This window comes from Capsicum annuum, chromosome 10 (genome assembly GCF_002878395.1).
Source record: "Capsicum annuum cultivar UCD-10X-F1 chromosome 10, UCD10Xv1.1, whole genome shotgun sequence".
Taxonomy (NCBI): Eukaryota; Viridiplantae; Streptophyta; class Magnoliopsida; order Solanales; family Solanaceae; genus Capsicum; species Capsicum annuum.
The window spans coordinates 151647925-151669422 of NC_061120.1; the positions used below are offsets into that span (position 1 = coordinate 151647925).

The 21498-nt window shown below is 34.5% G+C and overlaps 1 protein-coding gene across 5 annotated transcripts in view; it reads left to right on the top strand.

Annotated features, from left to right (window-relative positions):
- The first annotated feature begins 16802 nt into the window (after positions 1-16802).
- LOC107845950 (regulatory-associated protein of TOR 1) overlaps positions 16803-21498 on the top strand; it is a 34697-nt gene continuing 30001 nt past the window's right edge. For 3 of the 5 annotated variants that reach the window (XM_047398216.1, XM_016690461.2, XM_016690462.2), the window contains exon 1: positions 16804-17389. In XM_047398216.1, coding sequence (XP_047254172.1) covers positions 17102-17389 — 288 coding nt within the window. In that variant the 5' untranslated portion in view covers positions 16804-17101. Of the gene's footprint in view, positions 17390-21498 lie in introns of all 5 variants that reach the window. The other 2 variants (XM_047398217.1, XM_047398218.1) reach the window with 2 other exon arrangements.

The following is a 21498-nucleotide window of genomic DNA, read 5'->3' on the forward strand; positions in this document are numbered from 1 at the left end:
TACATACTAGTACTCTAGCCTGACAAAACCTCTACTATATAAGTCTGATGAGCCATTGGGACAGATCCCCAACTGACTAGTACTGAACTGAAAATAAATAACCATCTATTGACAAGACAAAATAGGAAATACACGTCCTCGAACCATGAGGACTCACTAACTGCAGAAGTACAGATGAAGGTACTCAAAGATCACTGTCGCTACTGAGACTGAGCACCCGAACCTATATCATGAGGAAATATAGAATACAAAAGAGTATGGGAGTCAGTACTTGGGAATGTACTGAGTATGTGGGGGTGGATGCAATATTTTAAATAATATCATAAGTATATAAGAAAATCATGCATGCTGACAGTAATAACTCTCTTCGCTTGAATTATCTGAAATATTATTTCCATAAATCATCAGTAACAAGACATGCTTCATAAATCTCATAAATCATTGAACTCAAAAATTTTGACTCATGACTTAGAGTGACTCGGTAACTCAAGGTATTTAGATTATTATGGGTTTGGGAGTTTCTTATAATCGACATAACTATACCATGTGAGCCTCATGGAGTCTAACGTTTTGCTTTTCTAAGGAGGGATTGCCACATTGGCAGGGGTGTTGTACTCTTGCCAGGGAGTACAACCTCAATCTCAATATCACAATATCACAATCTCATACTCGGCCTTTGGACCAAAATCATCAACATCAATCCTACGGTGGCACGTAGTTCCAAAGAAATACCAAATTTTCTGATCGGTGCTAAATACTCCTCCCAGACTCAGCTCAAAACGCGTTAGGAAATCCACCTTAATCAATATCCACTCACAGGTCTATCATAAAAGACCAAAGCATAAATATATATCTCATCTGTAAATCATAAACATCTTGTGGATTCCTAACTCGACTCAACTCAACACAATCATTCTCAACATCGAGTACATTTGCGTATCAAATCATTTTAAATATCAAAAATTTCAAGAAAACATCATAGGACTCATTCTTGACTTTCAATCTCAATATCTATATAAATTCAATAGTCAAATTTCTCATGGAAAAGAATAAATCATGGCACTTGACTTAAATCGCTTAAAAATCATCAATACATAATGACAATATACAACTCATGGAATAAATTCTCAATTTAAGAAACATGATGCTGAAATAATCATAAATATCAAACTTATTCAACTCAAATCTCATAAATCATAACTAAAGAAATTTGGGTGTAACCCCACTAGCAAAGATCATGTAGATCAATAGTAGAAATTAAATCTTTAGGCACAAGAACGAAAGAAGTGTTCTTCTTCAAACCCCACATACCTTAGATTTTGATTTTGAAGATGTAGAAACTTGCTTGAAATTTATTTCTCACACTTTTAGACCAAGACCTTGTTGCCTTTGACTTGAGGAACTTAGTTCTTGAACAACTTGAAGAAATTTATGGGAGATTTCTTGATTTTCTTGGAGATGATTTGATTTTTGGGTTTGGAAGAAACCCTAGGTTTCTAGAGAATTATTGAAAGAAATTTGGAGAGAAATGGAGAGAAATGATCTTCTATTCTCTACATAGATATATATATAAGGCCACAAAGAGCAAAAATAACCAAGATGTCCCTTTGAAAAAAAGTTGAAATTTACTGATCGAGACCTGTGATGGTCGACCTGACGGTTCGTCAGAAGGACTGACAGTCCACCAAGTCGTCTGTCACTCGAACACCAAAATTGGAATGTTCTACCTCGATGTGATGGTTGACTTGACGGTCTGCCAGAAAAGTGACGGTCCACCAAGTCATCCGTCACTTGAGGGCCAGCAATGAGACATTCTGTCTCGGTCTGACGGATACCTTGACGGTCCATCAACTTTGTGATGGTCCACCACTTTGACCGTCACACAACATCCCAAAAAGAGAGCTACTGCCTTGGTTTGATGGGACACTTGACGGTTCACCAGGTCGACTGTCAAACCTGGGTGATCCAATAGCATTCAGTAAAACGGCCACAACTCACTCATCTGATGTTGGATTTCAATGAAATTGGTATCAATGGAAAGATTATTCAATGCTCTACATGAAAAAATGTAGAAATTATAGAAATACAACATGGTTTAAACATTAATCACTTTAGATGTCATACATATCCACTCAAAAGATGGTGACATTGAAAAGACCAAATAAGACTACTCACTTAGGAGATTTTTAAGTTATCTAAGTAGTACCGAGTAATACTTTTCACCACCTTAGTATTTTAACTATTTTATATTAAACAGGAAATACCTAAATTGCTTTATAAAAAAAGGATCTAAAAATATTTAAGTGCAACAGATGACTTAATTTGTTTGATAGTTTACAACAAATTCGTGATCTATCGCAACAAATAACGTAATTTCTTTGATAGTTTACAATAGATGCGTAATATGTTGCAATATATTACCTAATCTGTTTGATTTGATCCAACAGAAAAGACATTTGTTGCAACAGGTTGAACATTTGTTTATATATAATTTCAATTGAGTTCATATGTTAGACTAAAACCTTAATTGAATGTGAGTTCTCATAGGGTTAAATACAACTTTAATTTAGTCTTTTGGCAATTTTATGATGAGACGGTACTACGTTCTTTCGACTAGAGTCGTCAATCGATCACTCTGAGCCGATCCAATTCTTACTACCTCATATGTTAGACTAATAGCTTAATTAATTAATCTAGGACTAGGGTAATAATACCTTACTTAAATAATTTGGGACTAAGGGTGAGTTCTCATAGGTTTAACTACAACTTCAATTGAGTCTTTTGACAATTGCATGATGAGATGGTACTGCATTCCTTTCGACTAGAGTCGTCGATCGATAACTCTGAGTCAAACCGATTCTTACTACCGTATATGTTAGACTAATACCTTAATTGATTAATCTAGGACTAGGGTACTAATACCCTAATTGAATATAGGGTCAACTACAACTTCAATTGAGTCTTTTGTCAATTGCATGATAAGATAGTATTGCGTTCCTCCCGATAAGAGTCGTCGATCGATCACTCTGAGCCGAACTAATTCTTACTACCTCATATGTTCAACTAATACCTTAATTGATTGATCTAGGACTAGAGGTGAGTTCTCATAATTTCAACTAAAATAGATGACAATGCCTATTTAATAATTAACAACAGATGGATAATCTATTGCAACATATGACTTAATCCATTTGATAATTTACAATAAATGGGTAATCTATTGCAACAGATGACTTGATCTGTTTGATAGTTTACAATAGATTCATGATCTGTCACAATAAATGGCTTAATCTGTTTGATAGCTTACAACAGATGCATAATATGTTGCAACATATTACATAATTTGTTTGATTTGATCCAACAGAAAAGACATCTGTTGCAATAGGTTGAACATTTGTTTATATATAATTTAACTGAGTTCATATGTTAGACTAATACCTTAATTGAATATGAGTTCTCATAGGGTCAACTATAACTTTAATTGAGTTTTTTGTCAATTACATGATAAAACGGTACTGCGTTCCTCCCGCCAGAGTCGACGATCGATCACTCTAAGCTGAACCGATTCTTACTACCTCATATGTTAGACTAATATCTTAATTGATTAATCTAGGACTAGGATACTAATACCTTAATTAAATAATTTAGGACTAGGGGTGAGTTCTCATAGGGTAAACTATTGATTAATCTAGGACTAGGGGTGACTTCTCATAGGGTCAGCCACAACAGATGGCAGCGCCTATTTGATAATTTATAATATATGGGTAATCTGTTCAACATATGACAATCTATTTGATAATTTATAACAGATGGGTAATCTGTCGCAACAGATGACTTAGATTGTTTGATAATTTACATCAGATTCATAATCTGTTGTTACCTAATTTGATTGATAATTTACAACAGATGAGAAATCTAATGCAACATGTTGAACATTTGTTTTTTACAATTTCAATTGAGTTCATATGTTAGACTAATAGTACCTAAATTGATTAATCTAGAAATAGGGGTGAGTTTTCACAGGGTCACCACCTAGAGTACTCGGTCAACTACAACTTCAATTGTTTTTATACAATTTCAATTGAATTACCGTTTCGGTAATTGCATGATGAGAGGGTTAAAAATTATGCATATATTTTATGATTTTAAAAATAATTAAGATCATTTCGGACTAAATTAATATTTTCAAAACTATTTGTCATTCTTTTCCAAAATACAAATCAATCCATACAAAATGTTTCATTATTTCAAATCTCGGGGTATGGCTCTTTCTCTCTCATTCTTACTCAACAATATAGTACAGATAACAACTACTCAACAAATTTGCTCAACCCCCCACAACAAATCATTTTTCTTCTCATTTTTGACCACATAGGTGTTATTTTCGACTTCATTCTTGCTTGTATCAGTCGTTTTCTTTGTCTTCGTAGTCAACAGAGTTTGAGAAGAGCTCTATATTTATTTATTTTTCTAAAAAATAAGGGTTTTAAGTTAATTAAGAAAATAAAACTTTTAGTTGTATTATCTTTGAGAATGGGTTTACAATTTTGAGTTTTGATGGTAAAATTATAGGAAGAACTCAAGAAATCCCTAGTTTCCGTTGAATGTTCCATTGACTATCGTGGTATAGTTGGATGGTGTTTTTGGTGTTGGTGGTGGTAGTGGTGTTTGTGGTCGTCGTGGTGGAATCGATGGTGGCATTGGTTGGTGGTGTTTGTGGCCGTGTCGGTATTCATGGTGTTTGTTTGTTTATTGGCATTTGTTGGTGGTGTTTGTGGTTGCGTCTGTTGGTGTGTCAGTATTTGTAGTGTTTGTCATGTATTTTTTAAAATCTATGCATAGATCAACTGTAATGTAATTTTTATTTTTCTTTGTCTGTAGGTAAAACATGTCTCCCAAAAAAAAGAAAGTGAAAGTGGATCAACGTCTGACCACTAAAAAAAAGGCTATAGTACAGAGGGATTCGAAGAAGCTTCCTGAACAATCTCAGTCAGGGAAAATTGAAGCTGAGGAGAGATATAAAAATAATGTTGAGATAGGTGGACAAGGGTCCGTAGATGGTGATGAAGAAAATAAAAGTGAGAAAGAGGAGGAATTGGAGAGTCAGAAAGAGAAAGAGGATGATCATCAACATGATGATAATGGATCACCGACGGGGCATGAGTTAATATCGATATCCCAACATATTCCCATCAAAACTTTTAGTATTGACAGGTTTCTAGTTGCGATGCCGATAAATGACCCAGAAGGAAAATAGCTAACTAGTCACATTGTACTTAAATGTCAGATGGGGGAAATTTTTAAACATTTTATGAAAATTATGAAGAACGAAAACATAGGCGGACTTTTTAAGAAGAGCTGCTTTGGACACTTCTTGAGCTGCGTGAGGACCCCTCTGCCCATATCTGTTTCCCTATGATGATGGTATATGGCCTTCTCAAGCGGCAGGATCAAGTACGCGAGGGATGATAAAGATCCGAAAGAGTGGGACAAAAAGATGATAGATGAAATCTGAATCAACTACTATGGCATGCCTGTTTGTTTTGGCTTGCAAGAGTTTTCCATAGTAACGAGCTTGAGATGCCATCGTCCAGAAGGACCACCACCCCACAAAAGATCCAAGGAAAGAAAATACAAGGGAAAAATAGATGGGTTGTTTGACATTGCTCGACATGGCTACAAAGCATCGGATTTGTTGACAGATCTCGAGGATAAAACCATACCAGAGCAGTACAGGGAGCAATTATTCTTAGTTTGGTTTGCCTATTCGGTTATATCGGCAAGAGACATCAACAAGGTCATAGAAGATAATTTATTGGCGCGTGCTGAGGATTTTGATAAATTCAATAATTATTCATGGGGATATGACAACTTCTACTTGACTGTCCAGTATTTACTGACAAAACTATCCTCAGGGATGACCATATTATACGGCTTTCCTTGGGCTTTCATGGTAAAATTAATCACTAATTTTACTCATCCATTAATTTATAATGAATATAGTTATTTTTTTTCTTGCTTCCTATTTACATTTTTTAGGCTTGGGCATTTGAAGTCATTCCTTCCTCCGAAAGCAGTTAATGGATTACCCGGATGAGGTTTCTCATCCAAGGATGTTTAGGTGGTTGGCTGCAAAGAGCAACACCAATATTAAGGAGGCTGATCTCTTTAACCCTCCGAATGATGTAGTACGTCTTCTTCAAGTAAAATAATTCTACTAAAAGATAAGAAATATATTGAGCAGATGTTATATCTGGTGCAACAAATGTTATATCTGATGCACCATATAGGACATCTATTGCGATGGGGTATATCTTGCATCAGATTACCTATCTGTTGCTTTGGTTCTCTAAACCCAACTCCTAAAAGATTAACCATCTACCGTAAATTATGAAATAGATGTTTAATATGATAACATATCGTTCATCTGTTGTGATGTACAGATCATCTGTTGCATAACAGATTACCCATCTTATACAGTTGTTGCAACAGATGATTGATATTTTGTATCAGATTATCCAAGTGTTACTCTGTTTCTTTGAACCAGACTCAAACAGATTTTAACCATATACTGTAAACTATGCAACAGATGGGTCTTTTTTTTAAATGTAGCCCAACTGTGAAAATTATTATATTATATGATTTAAATGCATCTATCTTTCTTTTATAGGTTGTGCATCCATGGATCGTGCTTACTGAGGAGGAGTCGGTGATGACTTCTGATATTACTCTAGGTCATGTTGATACTATTGCAGACACAACGGTGGAGTTAATAAAGAAGGAATTGGCTGGAGTAACAACCATAAGAAGAGAAATTAAGCAAGGTCAGCCTAATGTTTAGGCTCTTCATGACCAACCTTTTACTAAGGCAGATCCGGGTGCTTCTTCTGGTGGAGTTGTTGTGTTGGTGGAAGGCATGCTGATGCTACTACCACTCATTATGATGAGCATGTTGATGCTCAAGAAAGAATAAATATGTTTGAAAACACCCCTTTTCTCCCTTACACAGGTCCTTCTCACCCCTCTTCACCCTCGTGTTCTCGTTGCGAATGCGATGAGTGCAAGGACAGACAGGATAAACTCTTTGAAAAAGTAGAGGCTATCTCTAAAGCTATCAAGGAATTCAAATCCAAGAGGTGTGTCATACCATCCAAGAAGGTAAAGGAGCTACACACTCCTACAGCGTTGGTTAGGAGAAAGAAAAGAGCAATTAGAGACGTACTCTTCGCTCAGAAATCAAAATGAATTGTAATTCCTCCCTCTCCAAAAGCTGTTGAAGTTTAGGGGACAGTAAAAAAGGTGGACATATATGCGAAACTTGGCACCGAAGAAAAGAGGGATCTGCGATAGGCCAACAATGCCAAGCCAGGTGCACCAGATTACCCCAGGCCTCTCTTTTTCCCCCAAGACTTCCAGACTATGACTGATATGCTTATGCCGTACGAGGACAAGAAAATTTTACTTTTTTTAACCTATCTCTTCTAATCTACCCCATGAAGAAAGAGCTACGCAACAGATTTTATATCTGTTGCAACAGCTGGGTATACTGGTGCAACTGGTTATTATCCATGCGTTGCATAAGTTGCATTGGATTATTGATTGAGAGAACCCTATGCAACATATGGACTATCCGTTGCATCTTTACAGTTACTAACCTATTTAAAAATTGACTTCTCATCTCACAGCATGTTGACATACTTCTCTGCCTCATGAGGAAAAGAAAATTAACGTACCGAGAAGCTTATGATGCTGCCAATAGGATAATGGAACTCAGCTTCTGCAATAAGCTCAAGGATAGGTATGATTAACTCAATAGAGAGGCGTCAACCCTTGGCGTGGGACTTGATTTCCTAATTCCTACATTGGTCTTGGATGAAGAAGAAATATTAAGATATGTTAGAGGGGACAGGCCAAATTCGAACGGCAAGAGCTGGATCGAGGCAAAAAGGATTCTTGCAATCATTAGCATGAACAGCATGCATTATCGAGCTGTTGAGATACTACTCGAGGAGGGAAAGATCAATGTTTATGACTCCAACGTACCTCTCGTCGATGATTTCGATCTTTTTCTCCTTGTTGATCCACTGATGGTGTTGTTGCCCATCTTATTGAGAGAGAGTAAACTGATGAATCATTTGCCAAAAGAAGTGTTGATAAAGAAATCATGGGATTTTGAAGGTCGAAACAGGGGAATGATCCTTCCAAAAGATGATGCCGCTAAAGCGAGCAGCTCAGACGCTCTTGCACACATTAAATGTTTGCTGACCGACACAGAAATGGCTGAGCTAATGAATTTTCTGTCCGACAATGCTGTGGCAAACCTGCAAGAGGTCTGGGCTTATGGGATACTAACTGGGCGCTTGAAGCCTGTGTATATAGAAGAGCCTGTGAAATAGAAATTTTTAATTTCAAGTCACCCTTTACTTTATTACATGTACATGTAATGACAATAATTTTTTATGATGAAAGTTGAGTTTTTTATAATGCAATAGATTAGATTGTTAATCTGTTGTAAAATATCTTTAATCCATTCTGGCAGATAGTTTATCTGTTGTAATAGGTTGGTCATCTATTGAATTACGCCGATGTTATTTCTATGAATAATCTAATAATCTAAGTCTAATCTGTTGCAACGGTGGGAAGACCTGTTTGATAATTTCCAACAGATGACCTAAATTTTTCAACATATGCCTAAATCTTTTTAATATTTTCCAACTAGGCTTGAATATCCATGTTCTCGTCGACAACAAACCAATAGCAAATACACACACCACCATGAAAATTTCAGCAATTAGGCTTCAATATCCATGTGCCCAATAACACCAAACCAATAGCAATAACGGCAACAATGTAGTATCTTCTTGCTCGATTTTGTTTCTCTTCAGAAGCCTTGACTTTGTTCAACAAATCCTAGATTACACGATTTGCTTGTGAAGGGTGTCGTTCTTCATACCAATCAAAGTAATTGCATCCACCCAATTTCTATAAAAAAGAGAACACAATTATAAAATAATTACAAGTCAATAATTAATCAATTAATTAAATAAAAAAATATTACCTTTGAAATCTTACAAGTAAAAAACCTACGACCCGGATTTTGTTGAGTCCAAGAAGTCTTTAATAGAGCTTCATGATCGCACTTACACTATCAAAAATCTTTATCACAAAAAATAGTGGAAGATATGCTCGACATTGTCAAGGTCAGTTGGAAAAAATGAAAGTAATAATTTGAAAAATTTGGATAGATAAAAGAAGATGACGATGAAGAAGAAGATTTGGAAATTTAGGGTTAAATTTTAGGAGGAAGATGAATATATATAAGACAATGGGTGTGGGGGAAAATGACCGTTAGGGGCTAAGTGACGACAAGTCAGCGAAATGTGCCAGACTGACACTGGCACATTTGATGCCTATTTTATTTTACATGTTTAAAATGAACATGTCTACTTGATGCCTATTTTATTTTAGGTGTTTGAACTGGACACTGTTGATGGGTTGCGCCTTTTTATTTCAATTCAATTCACTTTAAACTTTTTACACGTAGTGGTAATTTCTTATGTCCAACGAAAGTTGAATTTTTATAATGCAATAGATTCTCCGTCCATTGTAACAGTTATCCTACCTATTCTGACATATAGTTTATCTGTTGCAATAGGTTGGTCATCTGTTGTATTATCTCGATGTTTTTATCTAAAGTCCATCTGTTGCAATAGTGGGAAGACCTATTTGATAAATTCCAACAGATAACCTACCTGTTGCAACATATGTATAAATCTATTTGATTATTCCAATAGATCTATTGTCTGTTGCAATAGATAAAGTCCTTCTGTTGCAACATATATCTAAATCTATTCTTTTTTCCTAATATATGTGTCATCTGTTGCATTATCTCAATGTTTTTATCTAAATTCCATCTGTTGCAACAGTGGAAAGACCTGTTTGATAAATTCCAATAGATCACCTACCTGTTGCAACATATGTCTAAATCTGTTTGATTTTTTCAATAGATGTGTTGTCTGTTGTAACAGATACATTATCTATTGTAATATTTGAATCTAGTATTCCGTTTCAATTAATAAGTTCAAATCTAAGGAATAAATAAAATTCGTAGACAAAATAAAATAAATTGAAGCCTTCATAAATTAGCTTTAATAAGTCAACGAATAAATAAAATGTAAAAAAATTGTTATGGGTGCAGATCTCAACAAATACATCAACAACAATTTAAGTATACTGCCAAGGATTGCTTTGACAGACTCAAGCTATAAATATCTGCTCAGTATGGACAAGTTGTTCTTCATTCGGTGTTATGGAATTCGGCTTTGCTCGTCGTGCATCTTTATTGTCGCTTGAGTATGGTTTCTGCGCTTTTTATTCTCCGTATTTCCATAAAAAGAGTATCATATTATCAATGTTGTTCAGCAGTAGCTTCTTCTACATCCACATGGAAAGTCAGAATTGGTTAATGCTAATCACGGAGATACAACAAAACGAAAAAGGATAACTCATCTCTTCTAGCAAATTAAATAGGTCTTTCTCCCATTTTAAATTATCCCAAACATATTATATTTTTTTTGTAATAATGATCAACTGTTAGGACAAATTTCTACATGAGGAAGACCCTGTGTGATAATTTCCAACGGATGAACCATCCGTTGCAACATATAAATCATCTGTTGCAGCAGATAGGTTATCTGTTGGTACAAATAAAAGTGGTCCGAAGAGATGTTTGATTTGCTAAAATAGATGAGACATTAGTTGCACCAGATAAAGTATCTGGTGCAACAGGTTAGTCAACTGTTGCAATAGATGTATATATCTGTTTGATAATTTTCAGCAGATGTCTCATCTGTTGAAATAAATATGTGTCTGCTTGTTTTGTCAGTTGGAAGACATATAATATATTCACCTTTTTCAGCTCGTGTTGCTCTCTTTTGGATATTGTACGTTGCTTAGTGCGACACACAGACAGAGGAGTTGCAATTTTGCTTTTTTGGATGCTTGATAATGCCCTGGAAATTACTCTCCTTCTCCTCTTGTCCCTAATCTCTAATGGAGCGGATGGAAATTAAATCCTCTTTGATGGAATGAGACCCATCTTAGATGTCAATTCCTTTACAGAAACAGTTAATGCATTAATAACATTAATCACTACATTATGTTTCGCCTTACAGTCTTGACATTTGCATGCAGAACATCCGCTAGGAGAGGCAAAATTTATATAACCAGTATGATCATACTCATAATTATTTGCTTTAAATACTGTAAGAGGAGCATCATTAGCACCAACAACAACACCACTACCACCACCAACAGCTCCATCAACAATAACAAGCCCACCCTCCAAAATTATTTTTCTTGTAATGGATGTTGCTCCAAATAATTCTATTTTTATTCTATCAATGACCTTAGGGTCCGATAAAGTTTGCACAGATCATACAGTAAGAAAAAATGGCATCTTCAACTCTAGATTGGTCGGAACTAGCCATGGATGCACATTCTAACATAAATCATTACATATATTGGAATGATGATTAGATCATTCAAAAAAACATTAATTAAAAGAAAAACTAATTATAATTATACTTACTGCATCCTTCGGGGGGTCGAAGAGATCAAGAAATTTTATATTTTTATCAGTTTTGGCCGACAACCATCTCAAGATTCTTGGACAGGAAACTCCTTCCTGGTAGTTCATTTATTGTCTCAAATAAGGAATGACTTTAAACGCCCAAGCCTATAAAATAACTCCAATAAATCAAAACCATTATTGAGCCAAAAAAAAGGAATGATATCATAATAGAAGAAAGAAACATTTACCATGAAAGCCCATGGGAAGCCATATAAGTTGACTGTCTTTGGCGCCAACGGAGTCAACAAATATTTGACAGTCATTTTGAAGCTTTCATACCCCCATGGAATGTTGATAAACGCCTCAAGATCCTCGGAGATCTTTATTAAATCGAGGCTTATGTTGTTGTTAGCGTCTCTCGCCCAAAGAATATTATGTACAAACCAAACCACGCACAATGACTGCTTGTGCTTCTTTGAAAATCCTTTACCTTTCAATGCTTCTATCAAATTTTTGTTTTTGAAGCTTGGACCAATAATGGACATCAGGTCATCACGATCATACGACTTGCCTTTTCCTTTTTTGGGTGTGCGGGGTACTTTTTTGGGGATAGAATATGTATAACTTGAGAAGTAGGATAATATTTTAGTCTAGTAATTATGGCAAACTCCTTCCAACCAAAACAAACAGGCATGCCACAGTAATTTATCCACACCTCATCCATCTTATCTTTGTTTTCATACATAAACCTACGCTTGAGAAGTTCATATACCATTTTTATTTGGAAACGAGCATTGTTATCCTTCGGCAAATCAAGATATTTCCTAAAGCAGCTGTCCCTGAAATAAGCATCCAATTTTTGTTCTCGAAGTATTTTTCTGAAGGCGTCAAAAGATTTTCCCATGGCTGACTTAATCATGAAATCACCCATTAAATCTGCAGCACCATCGCACTGCATTCTCACAGGATAACAATCAATGCTGAAGGCTTTGACCAGCTCTTCGGTGGAAGGGTTATTAGCATCTGCATCATCTCTTTTGAAACATTCCTCTTCCCTGTGTTCATCATATTCTTCTCCTGATTGAGATAATACTTGTAAAGCGAGCTCATAGAATGGTGGATATAACCTAACTGCTTCACTTGTTCCTTTACTTGGACTTGATTTGATTTCTATTCTTTTGGGAACCATATTATCTAAAATTAACAGAAACATAAAATAATATATTATTATTGATTAATGCATCGTTAAAAAAGAATAACAGTAAATCAAACAAACAAAACAGTAAAATAACAGTTGCAACAGATCACCGATCTGTTGCACCAGGTAGTATATCTGTTGCAGCATATAACCAAACTATTGCAGCGGATGAGTAATCTATTGCAACAATACAAAACATATCACTCATCTTTTAAGATAGATGAATGGTCTATTCAACAGATCACACAACTATTGTGACATCATCTGTTGCAACATACGAGTGATCTGTTGGAATAATTAAATAATTCATAGCAACGACTGAGTAATCTGTTGCGATAATACGAAATATATCACTCATCTGTTGAGAAAGATGAATGGTTTGTGCAACAGGTCACACATCTGTTGCAACACATAAGTGATCTGTTAGAATAGTTATCAATGGTCAATATTGTTTAGATTTCTTCTAACATAGGGTCGTCTATCGCGATAGATAAATAATCAGTTGAAAAAATCAACTCTTGGACTTTTCCTGTAGGAAGAGTTGGTAGGATTTTATCCAACAAAAGGTTCATCTGTTGCATCAAATCATTAATCTGATGGTTCTTCCATTGCACCAGATGGTTAATTAGTTGCATTAGATTTTTTATTCGATGCTTAATCTGTTGCAATATATGGTAAAGCTGTTGCATTAGATATTTAATCTATTGCATCAAATTATTAATCTGTTACATCAGAATTATAATCTGATGGTTCCTTTGGTGCATCAGATGGTTGATCTGTTGCATCATATGATAAATCTATTGCATCAGATAGTTAATATGTTGCACGAGAGGGGTAATCTATCGGAGGAAACAGTAGCACGATTTTGTTAAACAAAAAACAATAATTTCACCATTTTTACCAAGAACAAGAACAGAACAGAACAAAACACATCAAATCAAATTGTCCTTTTGTTTTTCTAAACACAAACAATAAAAATCAAACTTTAAAAAAATATAACAAACAACAAAATATCATAATTCACTTCGAAAAGAGAGGAGAAGAAATACCAGAAAATAGGGTTTTATTCAGACCGTATTTCAAATTAGTTCAACAAATATTGAAATTGTTAACCAATACTATAAGAGAAGTTGGCTCAAGTTCCTCGTTTTTTTCAAAACTAAAAAGGCCATAAATTTTTACCTGTGAAAGAAGAAAAGGAACGATGAAGAATTCAAAGTTGTTGTGGCCGAAGAGCAAGGCTGTCACATCGATTGAAGTCGAAAAGGAACTTGAAGCCCAACTATTTGTAGTCGAATGTTGAAGTCGCCGAGGATTGAAATGAGAAATTTGCATAACAGTTGGTTGGGAGAAAGTTAAGAGAAGCTGTCGAGAGACAGGTTGATTAAATTGAAGAGGGGAACTCGAGGCCCAACTATTTATCATCAGAGGTAGAAGTAATCGGGGTTTGAAGGGAAAAATTTTGCAGAACTGTTGGTTGGGAGAGAGTTGAGAGAAGCTGTCGAGAGAAAGGAGAGAGTGACTGATTTAGATTGAAGAGGGGTGTGGGTTGGGTTGATTTGTATTTTTGAAAAGATTAGAAAGTTTTGAAAATATTAATCAAGTCCACAATTAACTTGATCAAGTTTCCTAATAATGTTTGACCCTATCTGTTGGTCAATGTCACCAATCCATCATTCAAGACTTAAAAGACACTTTTCCTTCAATTTTCTTAAGTAACATGTATTAGAAAATTGACAATATTTAATTAGAAAAATAAAATAGACATTTATGACATGTCTGCTTCAGCTGCTTTAACCGTAATTTTACCGTATCACCCTTAATTAATTATTATAAGTTATCTAAAGATTAAAAAACTAATTATATTTAATAAAAAAAATGTAAAATAAACATAAAATGAGAATTAACTTTTGATGTTTTAAATTAACTTAACGACTTATATGAGTCCCTTTTAAATTTTTCCCACAGTATTTTTTAATAGTAATTCTCCTATATAATAAGTGACAATGAAGCAGCTGAAGAAGGCTGCTTATGGTTGACATATTTGCTTCAACTACTTTAATCGTAATTCTACTATATCACCTCTAATTAATTACTATAAATTATTTATGTATTAGAAAATAATAATATTTAATAAATAAAGTAAAATAGACATTATTGACATGACTGTTTCAGCTGCTTCAATCAGGATTTTACTAGATCACCCATAATTAATTATTATAAGTCATCTAAGTATTAAAAAATTAATAATATTTAATAAAAAAATAAAATAGTTATAAAATAATAAATTAATTCTTGATCTTTTAAATTAACTTGACTTCTTATATGAACCCACTTAAATTTTTTTGATAGGTATTTTTTATAATAATTTTACTATGCCACTTTCAATTAATAGAACAAAAGAAAAATTATAATAAATCACAATAAATTAAAATTTAAATTATTTTAAAAATATAATTAACTATCAATGCACAAAAGTTTGAACAAGGAATATAATATATATTATTTAAAAATTACATTAAAAAATATTTTAAATTATAATAGTTAGCAACTTAAAATATCTAATTACATATTAAAAATATGATTAATTATCAAAAATTTATTTGTCACGTAAATTGAGGTGCAAAAATAGTTTATATTGGGTTCATGCTAGCACGGACCCTTGATATCTAGTTCCACTATCTTATAAGAGACAGTTGAGTAGCTGAACAGGAGGCAGACATGCCTGCTTCAGCTGCTTCAACTGTAATTTTACTATATCACCCTTAATTAATTATTATAAGTCATTTATGTATTAAAAAATAATAATATTTAATAAAAAAATAAAATAGACATTTATGACATGCCTGTCTCAGCTGCTTCAACTGTAATTTTACTATATCACTCCTAATTAATTATTGTACCCCTAATTAAATACTATAAGTCATTTACGTGTTACAAAATTAATAATATTTAATTAGAATAAAGGTAAAATAGATATTTATGATTGTTTCAGCTGCTTTAATCGTGATTTTACTATATTAGCAAAACACCCACGAGGTTGACATGCCTGCTTCTGCTGCTTCAACTGTAATTTTACTATATCACCTCTAATTAATTATTATAAGTCATTTATCTGTTAAAAAATTAATAATATTTAATAAAAATATTAAAATAGATATTTATGATATGTCTGCTTCAGCTGCTTCAATCGTAATTTTACTATATCATCCTTAATTAATTATTGTATCCCTAATTAAATATTATAAGTCATTTACATATTAAAAAATTAATAATATTTAATTAAAAATAATAGAATAGATATTTATGACTATTTCAACTGTTTCAATCGTAATTTTACTGTACCACTGTTAATTAATTATTATATAAATATTTTTTTATAATAATTTTGTTATGTCGCTTCTAATTAGTCATGACAAATCACTTAAGACATGTGTACTTCATTACTTTCATCGTGATTTTACTATATCATCCTTAATTAATTATTATAATCGTCTAAGCATTGAAAAATTGATAATATTTCATAAAAAAAGTAAAAGAGACATAAAAAGATATGTCAACATAAAAAATTTGATTGACTATCGAAGTTATATTAGTGCACATAAATTGAGATGGAACAGAGCAAGACATAAAATAAGATGTACTATTTGAAAATGAAATAAAAAGTACTATAAATCAAGAACTTAATATAAAAGTATATATGTACAAAAAAAATTGATTGATTGTCGAAATTTTATCTGTGTCACATAAATTGATACAGGGAGAATATTCATATATTATTAAAAAATAATGTAAAAGGCATTGGAAATCACATAATTAACAACTTTAAGAAATTTTTAAAATGTAAAATATCTGACTAACTCTCAAAATTATACCAACATCATTTAAGTCGAAATAGAAGAAAAATATTATAAATTATAATAATTAAAAATATAAATTATTTTAATAATTAAATTGAGATAAAAAATAATATATATTGGACCGTGTTGGCACGCCATCATATCTAGTCTAGTTTATATATATGAAGGACCATTTTGATCATTTTCAATTTTATTTTGTTCTTTTTACTTTAAATTCGCCTTTATGCTGCTTCGTGTAGCCGCAGTGTGTGTTTGTTCTTCCTCTGTTCCTCCGCCATCCTACCTGTACATTCAATCGCCCTCTTCCAGTTCAGCCTTCCTTCCAGGGTTTTTAGCAGCGCGATTTTCAGCTGAATCCTACATCCTTCCTTTTCTCAATCTCCAACCGTGTTCGTTCTCCGCCTTCGTTGATCACTAGAAACATCTGCCATTTGCTGTTCAAAATTTATTCGATTATTCCCAGACTGTCGAATGGCATTGGGAGATTTAATGGTGACGTCTCGGTCCACAGCTGTTGTGGAGGAAGTTGCGGATCATGAAAATGATGATAGGATTAATAACAGAGATTCAGATGTTGCTAGTAGTAGCCATGGTGCTGTTGCTGACAATGGGACAATGACGGTGACGACAACGACAAGTTATGGTTATGTGCCTCAATATATATTCTTTCGTGAGCTTCGGCATGAGGAGTTTGAGGAGTATGTTCCTTCTGGACAGGCTAATAGTGGTGTCGTCTCCAAATGGCGAACTAAGGAACGGGTAAGATTTGCCTCCTCATACGTTGTTTTTTTGGCCATAATATTAGTTGTAGTATTGCTCTGCTAGTTTCTTGTGGTCCAATTTCTGTTATTATTTGTTGTTGCTTGTACTTCGACTAGCATTTTTTTTTTTTTTTTGGATAAAGTGTACTTCGACTAGCATATTATTGTGTTGCAGTTATTGTCATGTTACTATCTGATGTTTTTGTTATTATCTGCTATTTCCTATATGTTTGTTTTCTGGACAACTTTGGATGATCTTTTTGAGCCTAGGTCTATCAGAAACAACCTCTCTACCTTTAAGATAGTGGTAAGGTCTCCGTACATTCTATCATCCCAAGACCCCGCTTTGTGGGATTATATTGAGTATGATGTTGTGCAATTCTTAAGTGTTGGAAATTTCTCTGGAGATTTTTGAATGATTTTGATGAATTTAGTTTCATTTTTATCGGAAACAACCTCTCTACCTCCCAAGGGTAGGGGTAAGGTTTCCGTACACTCTACCGTCCCCAGATCTCACTTGTGGGGTTACACTGGGTACGTTGTTGTTGTTGTTAGCTCAATGTTCACCTAAATCTAACAACCATGCCTCAATAACAAGCTATTTGGAATTAGTGATATGAATTTTCAATTCTCATTCTGCTCAAATTCAGTAATTTATACTATTCTCATTTGTGCTTTCATTTCCTTTTCCCTTTTGGAACGAAATAGTTTCAAATTCTGTTATCTTTAAGCAAGGTTAATAGTTTCTGCATAGGATTTTCTTGGATTTTAGTTTAGTGTAACGTTTACTGGTTCAAGGTGAAGTTTAATATATGGGAGGATGAATACTCATCTGAGCAGAAGGTTAAATTTTCTCTGTCTGTCAAAATAAATATGAAAATCGCTTTACTCGGCAATGTTAACTTTGCAAGCAAGCCATTAAAATTTCCATCAGACCATTAGTTCCTTTGATTTGTAATTCGACAATACTTTATTGATATGAGGTCAGCCATAAAGTTCTATGGGAAATGATACAGTTTTTTTCCTATGTGAACACTTAGAACATATGTTAGTGTCTTGGTTGGATATGGCCGTGGATGATTCAGTTTCTAAGTTGCATGAACATCTAAACCAGTGGCATGGTGTCACAGACGTAAAACATAATCTAAAAGTTGTGATGTACAACATGCTTTTTGGCATTACATAACGTTTAAGTATTTCCATGAATTCTTTTTTCTCCCTATGAGCATTGGTTGCTATATTCATCTCCCAGTATCAGGGATGCAAAAAGGTCCCTGATTAATACTTTTATGCTTCATTTGTGCCATATATTTCTTTGATTCATTGAACTTGCCAACTTGGAACGCGTAGAGAACTTATCGACCAATTGATAATTTCAACCGATGAATCCAGTGGAGATGATTCCGGAATCATTTTCATTTTCACAAAAAAGGTGACAACTAACCCCTTATAACAACAATCAGAGAATGACTTCCGATCTCCACATGTTTGGTCATTTCTTGGAATATTAGATTTCACACAACACATATCCCTGATAGTCACATGCCAACTTTATTTTGTCATCTTTTCGAATTTTAGATACGCGGACGTGTGACCAATGTCATAGCTCAACGTTCAATTGTTGCACTACTATGGAGGCAATGTTTCAAATTGCAACATTGGAAAAATGCTTAGTGATTTCTTCTCATTTGTGGAGGTCGTTGTGGACGGAGTTATCACTACCTTTATTGGTGGGATGTAGCAGATACTCGTGGAATTTCGAGGTGCAAGAGAGCCGGCCCTTGCACCATTGTTATGAAAATAAAAGAATTCAATTGTTATGCTTGACCTTGTAGTCACATCTTGCTTCTTCTGTTTTTTCAACATCATGTTTTTATCAATCAAAAGTCACACAATATTTAGATGTGTATAGTCTATGAAAAGGCTATTTGGATGTGAGCAAAGTTTTGTAGTAATTATAAGCGAGCGAAGAACCAGAAGGACTCTTTCCCAATATTCATTCTACTTCACTTACAAATTCCTCTTCATTCCAAAAGAAAAATAAAATTATGCGGTTAAACTTAATCTCTTGAGTTGAGTTAGCTACTGCTATATTCAAAAATTTGTGTCAAATAAATTTGTGAGTTTCTCTAAAATGCTCTCAGGACATTCACCTCGTAAGGAGATTAGTGGAGCAGTTTAGGGAGAGGAAGATGGACTTGCACATGGTGTTTATTGATCTTGAGAAGATATATGACAAAGTCCCCTGGAGATCTGTGGAGATCTGTGGAGGTGCTTGGAGGCCAGAGGGGTGCCCGTGGCGTACATTAGGTCAATTCAGACATGTACGAAGGCGCGAAGACTCGTGTGAGGTCGGTAGGAGGAGATTCAGAGAGCACTTTTCTGTTCTGACAGAGTTGCACTAGGGTTCGATCTTAACCTATTTTTATTTGCCTTGGTGGTGGATGTTTTGACACGGCGTATTCAAGGGGAGGTGCCTTGGTGTATGTTATTTGCTGATGATATTGTACTGATTGATGAGACTCAGAGAGGAGTTGATGATAAGTTTGAGGTTTGGAAGCAAACCCTTGAGCCTAAAGGATTTAGGTTGAGCAGGACCAAAATGAAGCACTTGGAATGTAAGTTTAGTGATTTGTCGCATGATGCTGACGTAGTAGTGAAGCTGGATTCTCAGGCCATTCAGAAGAGAGAGAGTTTCAAGTATCTTGGGTCTATGATTCAGGAAAATAGTGAGATTGACGAGACTATCATGCACCGTATTGGTGCAGGGTGGTTGAAATAGAGGCTCGCTTCGGTAGTCTTTTGTGATAAGAAGGTGCCTCATAAGCTTAAAGGTAAGTTCCATAGAGTGGCAGTCCGACCAGCTATGTTGTATGGAGCGGAGTGTTGGCCAGTAAAGAACTCCTACATTCGAAAGTTGAAGGTGGCAAAAATAAGGATGTTGCGGTGAATGTATAGACTTACCAGGAGGGATGGAGTTAGAAATGAGATTATTTGGGAGAAGGTGGGAGTGGCTTCGGTGGAGGACAAGATGGGGAAATGAGGTTGCGATGGTTCGGGCATGTGATGAGGAGGGGCACGGATGCTCCAGTACAGAGGTGTGAGAGATTGACTATGGATGGTTTTAGGCGGGGTAGAGGTAGGCTGAAGAAATATTGAAGGAAGGTGATTAGGCATGACATGAACAACTTGCGGAGGATATGTCTCTTGATAGAAAGTTGTGAAGGACGTGGATTAGGATAGAGGGCTAGTAGGTAGGAGTACGTCCATAATAGTAAGGAAAGTGTTTTGTTTGTATCTGTGCCTGTTGTTTCTTGTCGTCTTTTGTTCATAGCGTTTTAGTGATGTCTATGATTCCAAATAGCTAGTTTATAGTATTACCTTGTGGGTGTCTTGTTTTTTATTAGCTAGCGGTGTGCTATTCCTTTTTGTTTTTGCTTTTATTTTTGGTTTGTTATACTGTTATTTGTCCTGAGCCGGGGGTCTATCGGAAACAACTTCTCTACTTCATCTGAGGTAGTGGTATGGACTACGTACACTTTACTCTCCCCAGACCCCACTTTATGGGAATACACCGGGTATGTTGTTATTATTGCTGTCAGACACATTTCCCAAGAACCTTCTCTCTCCTATTTTTGTGATGACTTTCATTTCTTTTTTCTTGCTATAACATATCTAGGGGTGTTCATGATTCTATTTGGATCGATTTTTGATTAAAACCAAACAGAGTCAATTAGTCGTTTTTTAAATTTCTAAAATCAAACCAAACCAAATAAAATAAAAACCACCGATTTGGTTTGATTTTTCTGTTTATAACTAGCTAAAGATAAATTGCTAATAGTTAAACAACAGAGAAACAAGACAACTATTTCAAATGAACATTAGGAATCAACAAATTTCACTCTACTATCACAAGATGAATGTATCTAAATCTTCTACTCCCTCTATTTCAATTTGACCCGTTTTAAAAGAATGTCTCTTTCTTTTCTTGACAGCTCTTTAGTTTCGACTTTTCATATGGCATGTTTAAGACCACAAGATTAAAGGAGATCTTGGTACATTCTATATATCCTTAATTTAATACCACACGTTTCAAAAGCCTTCATT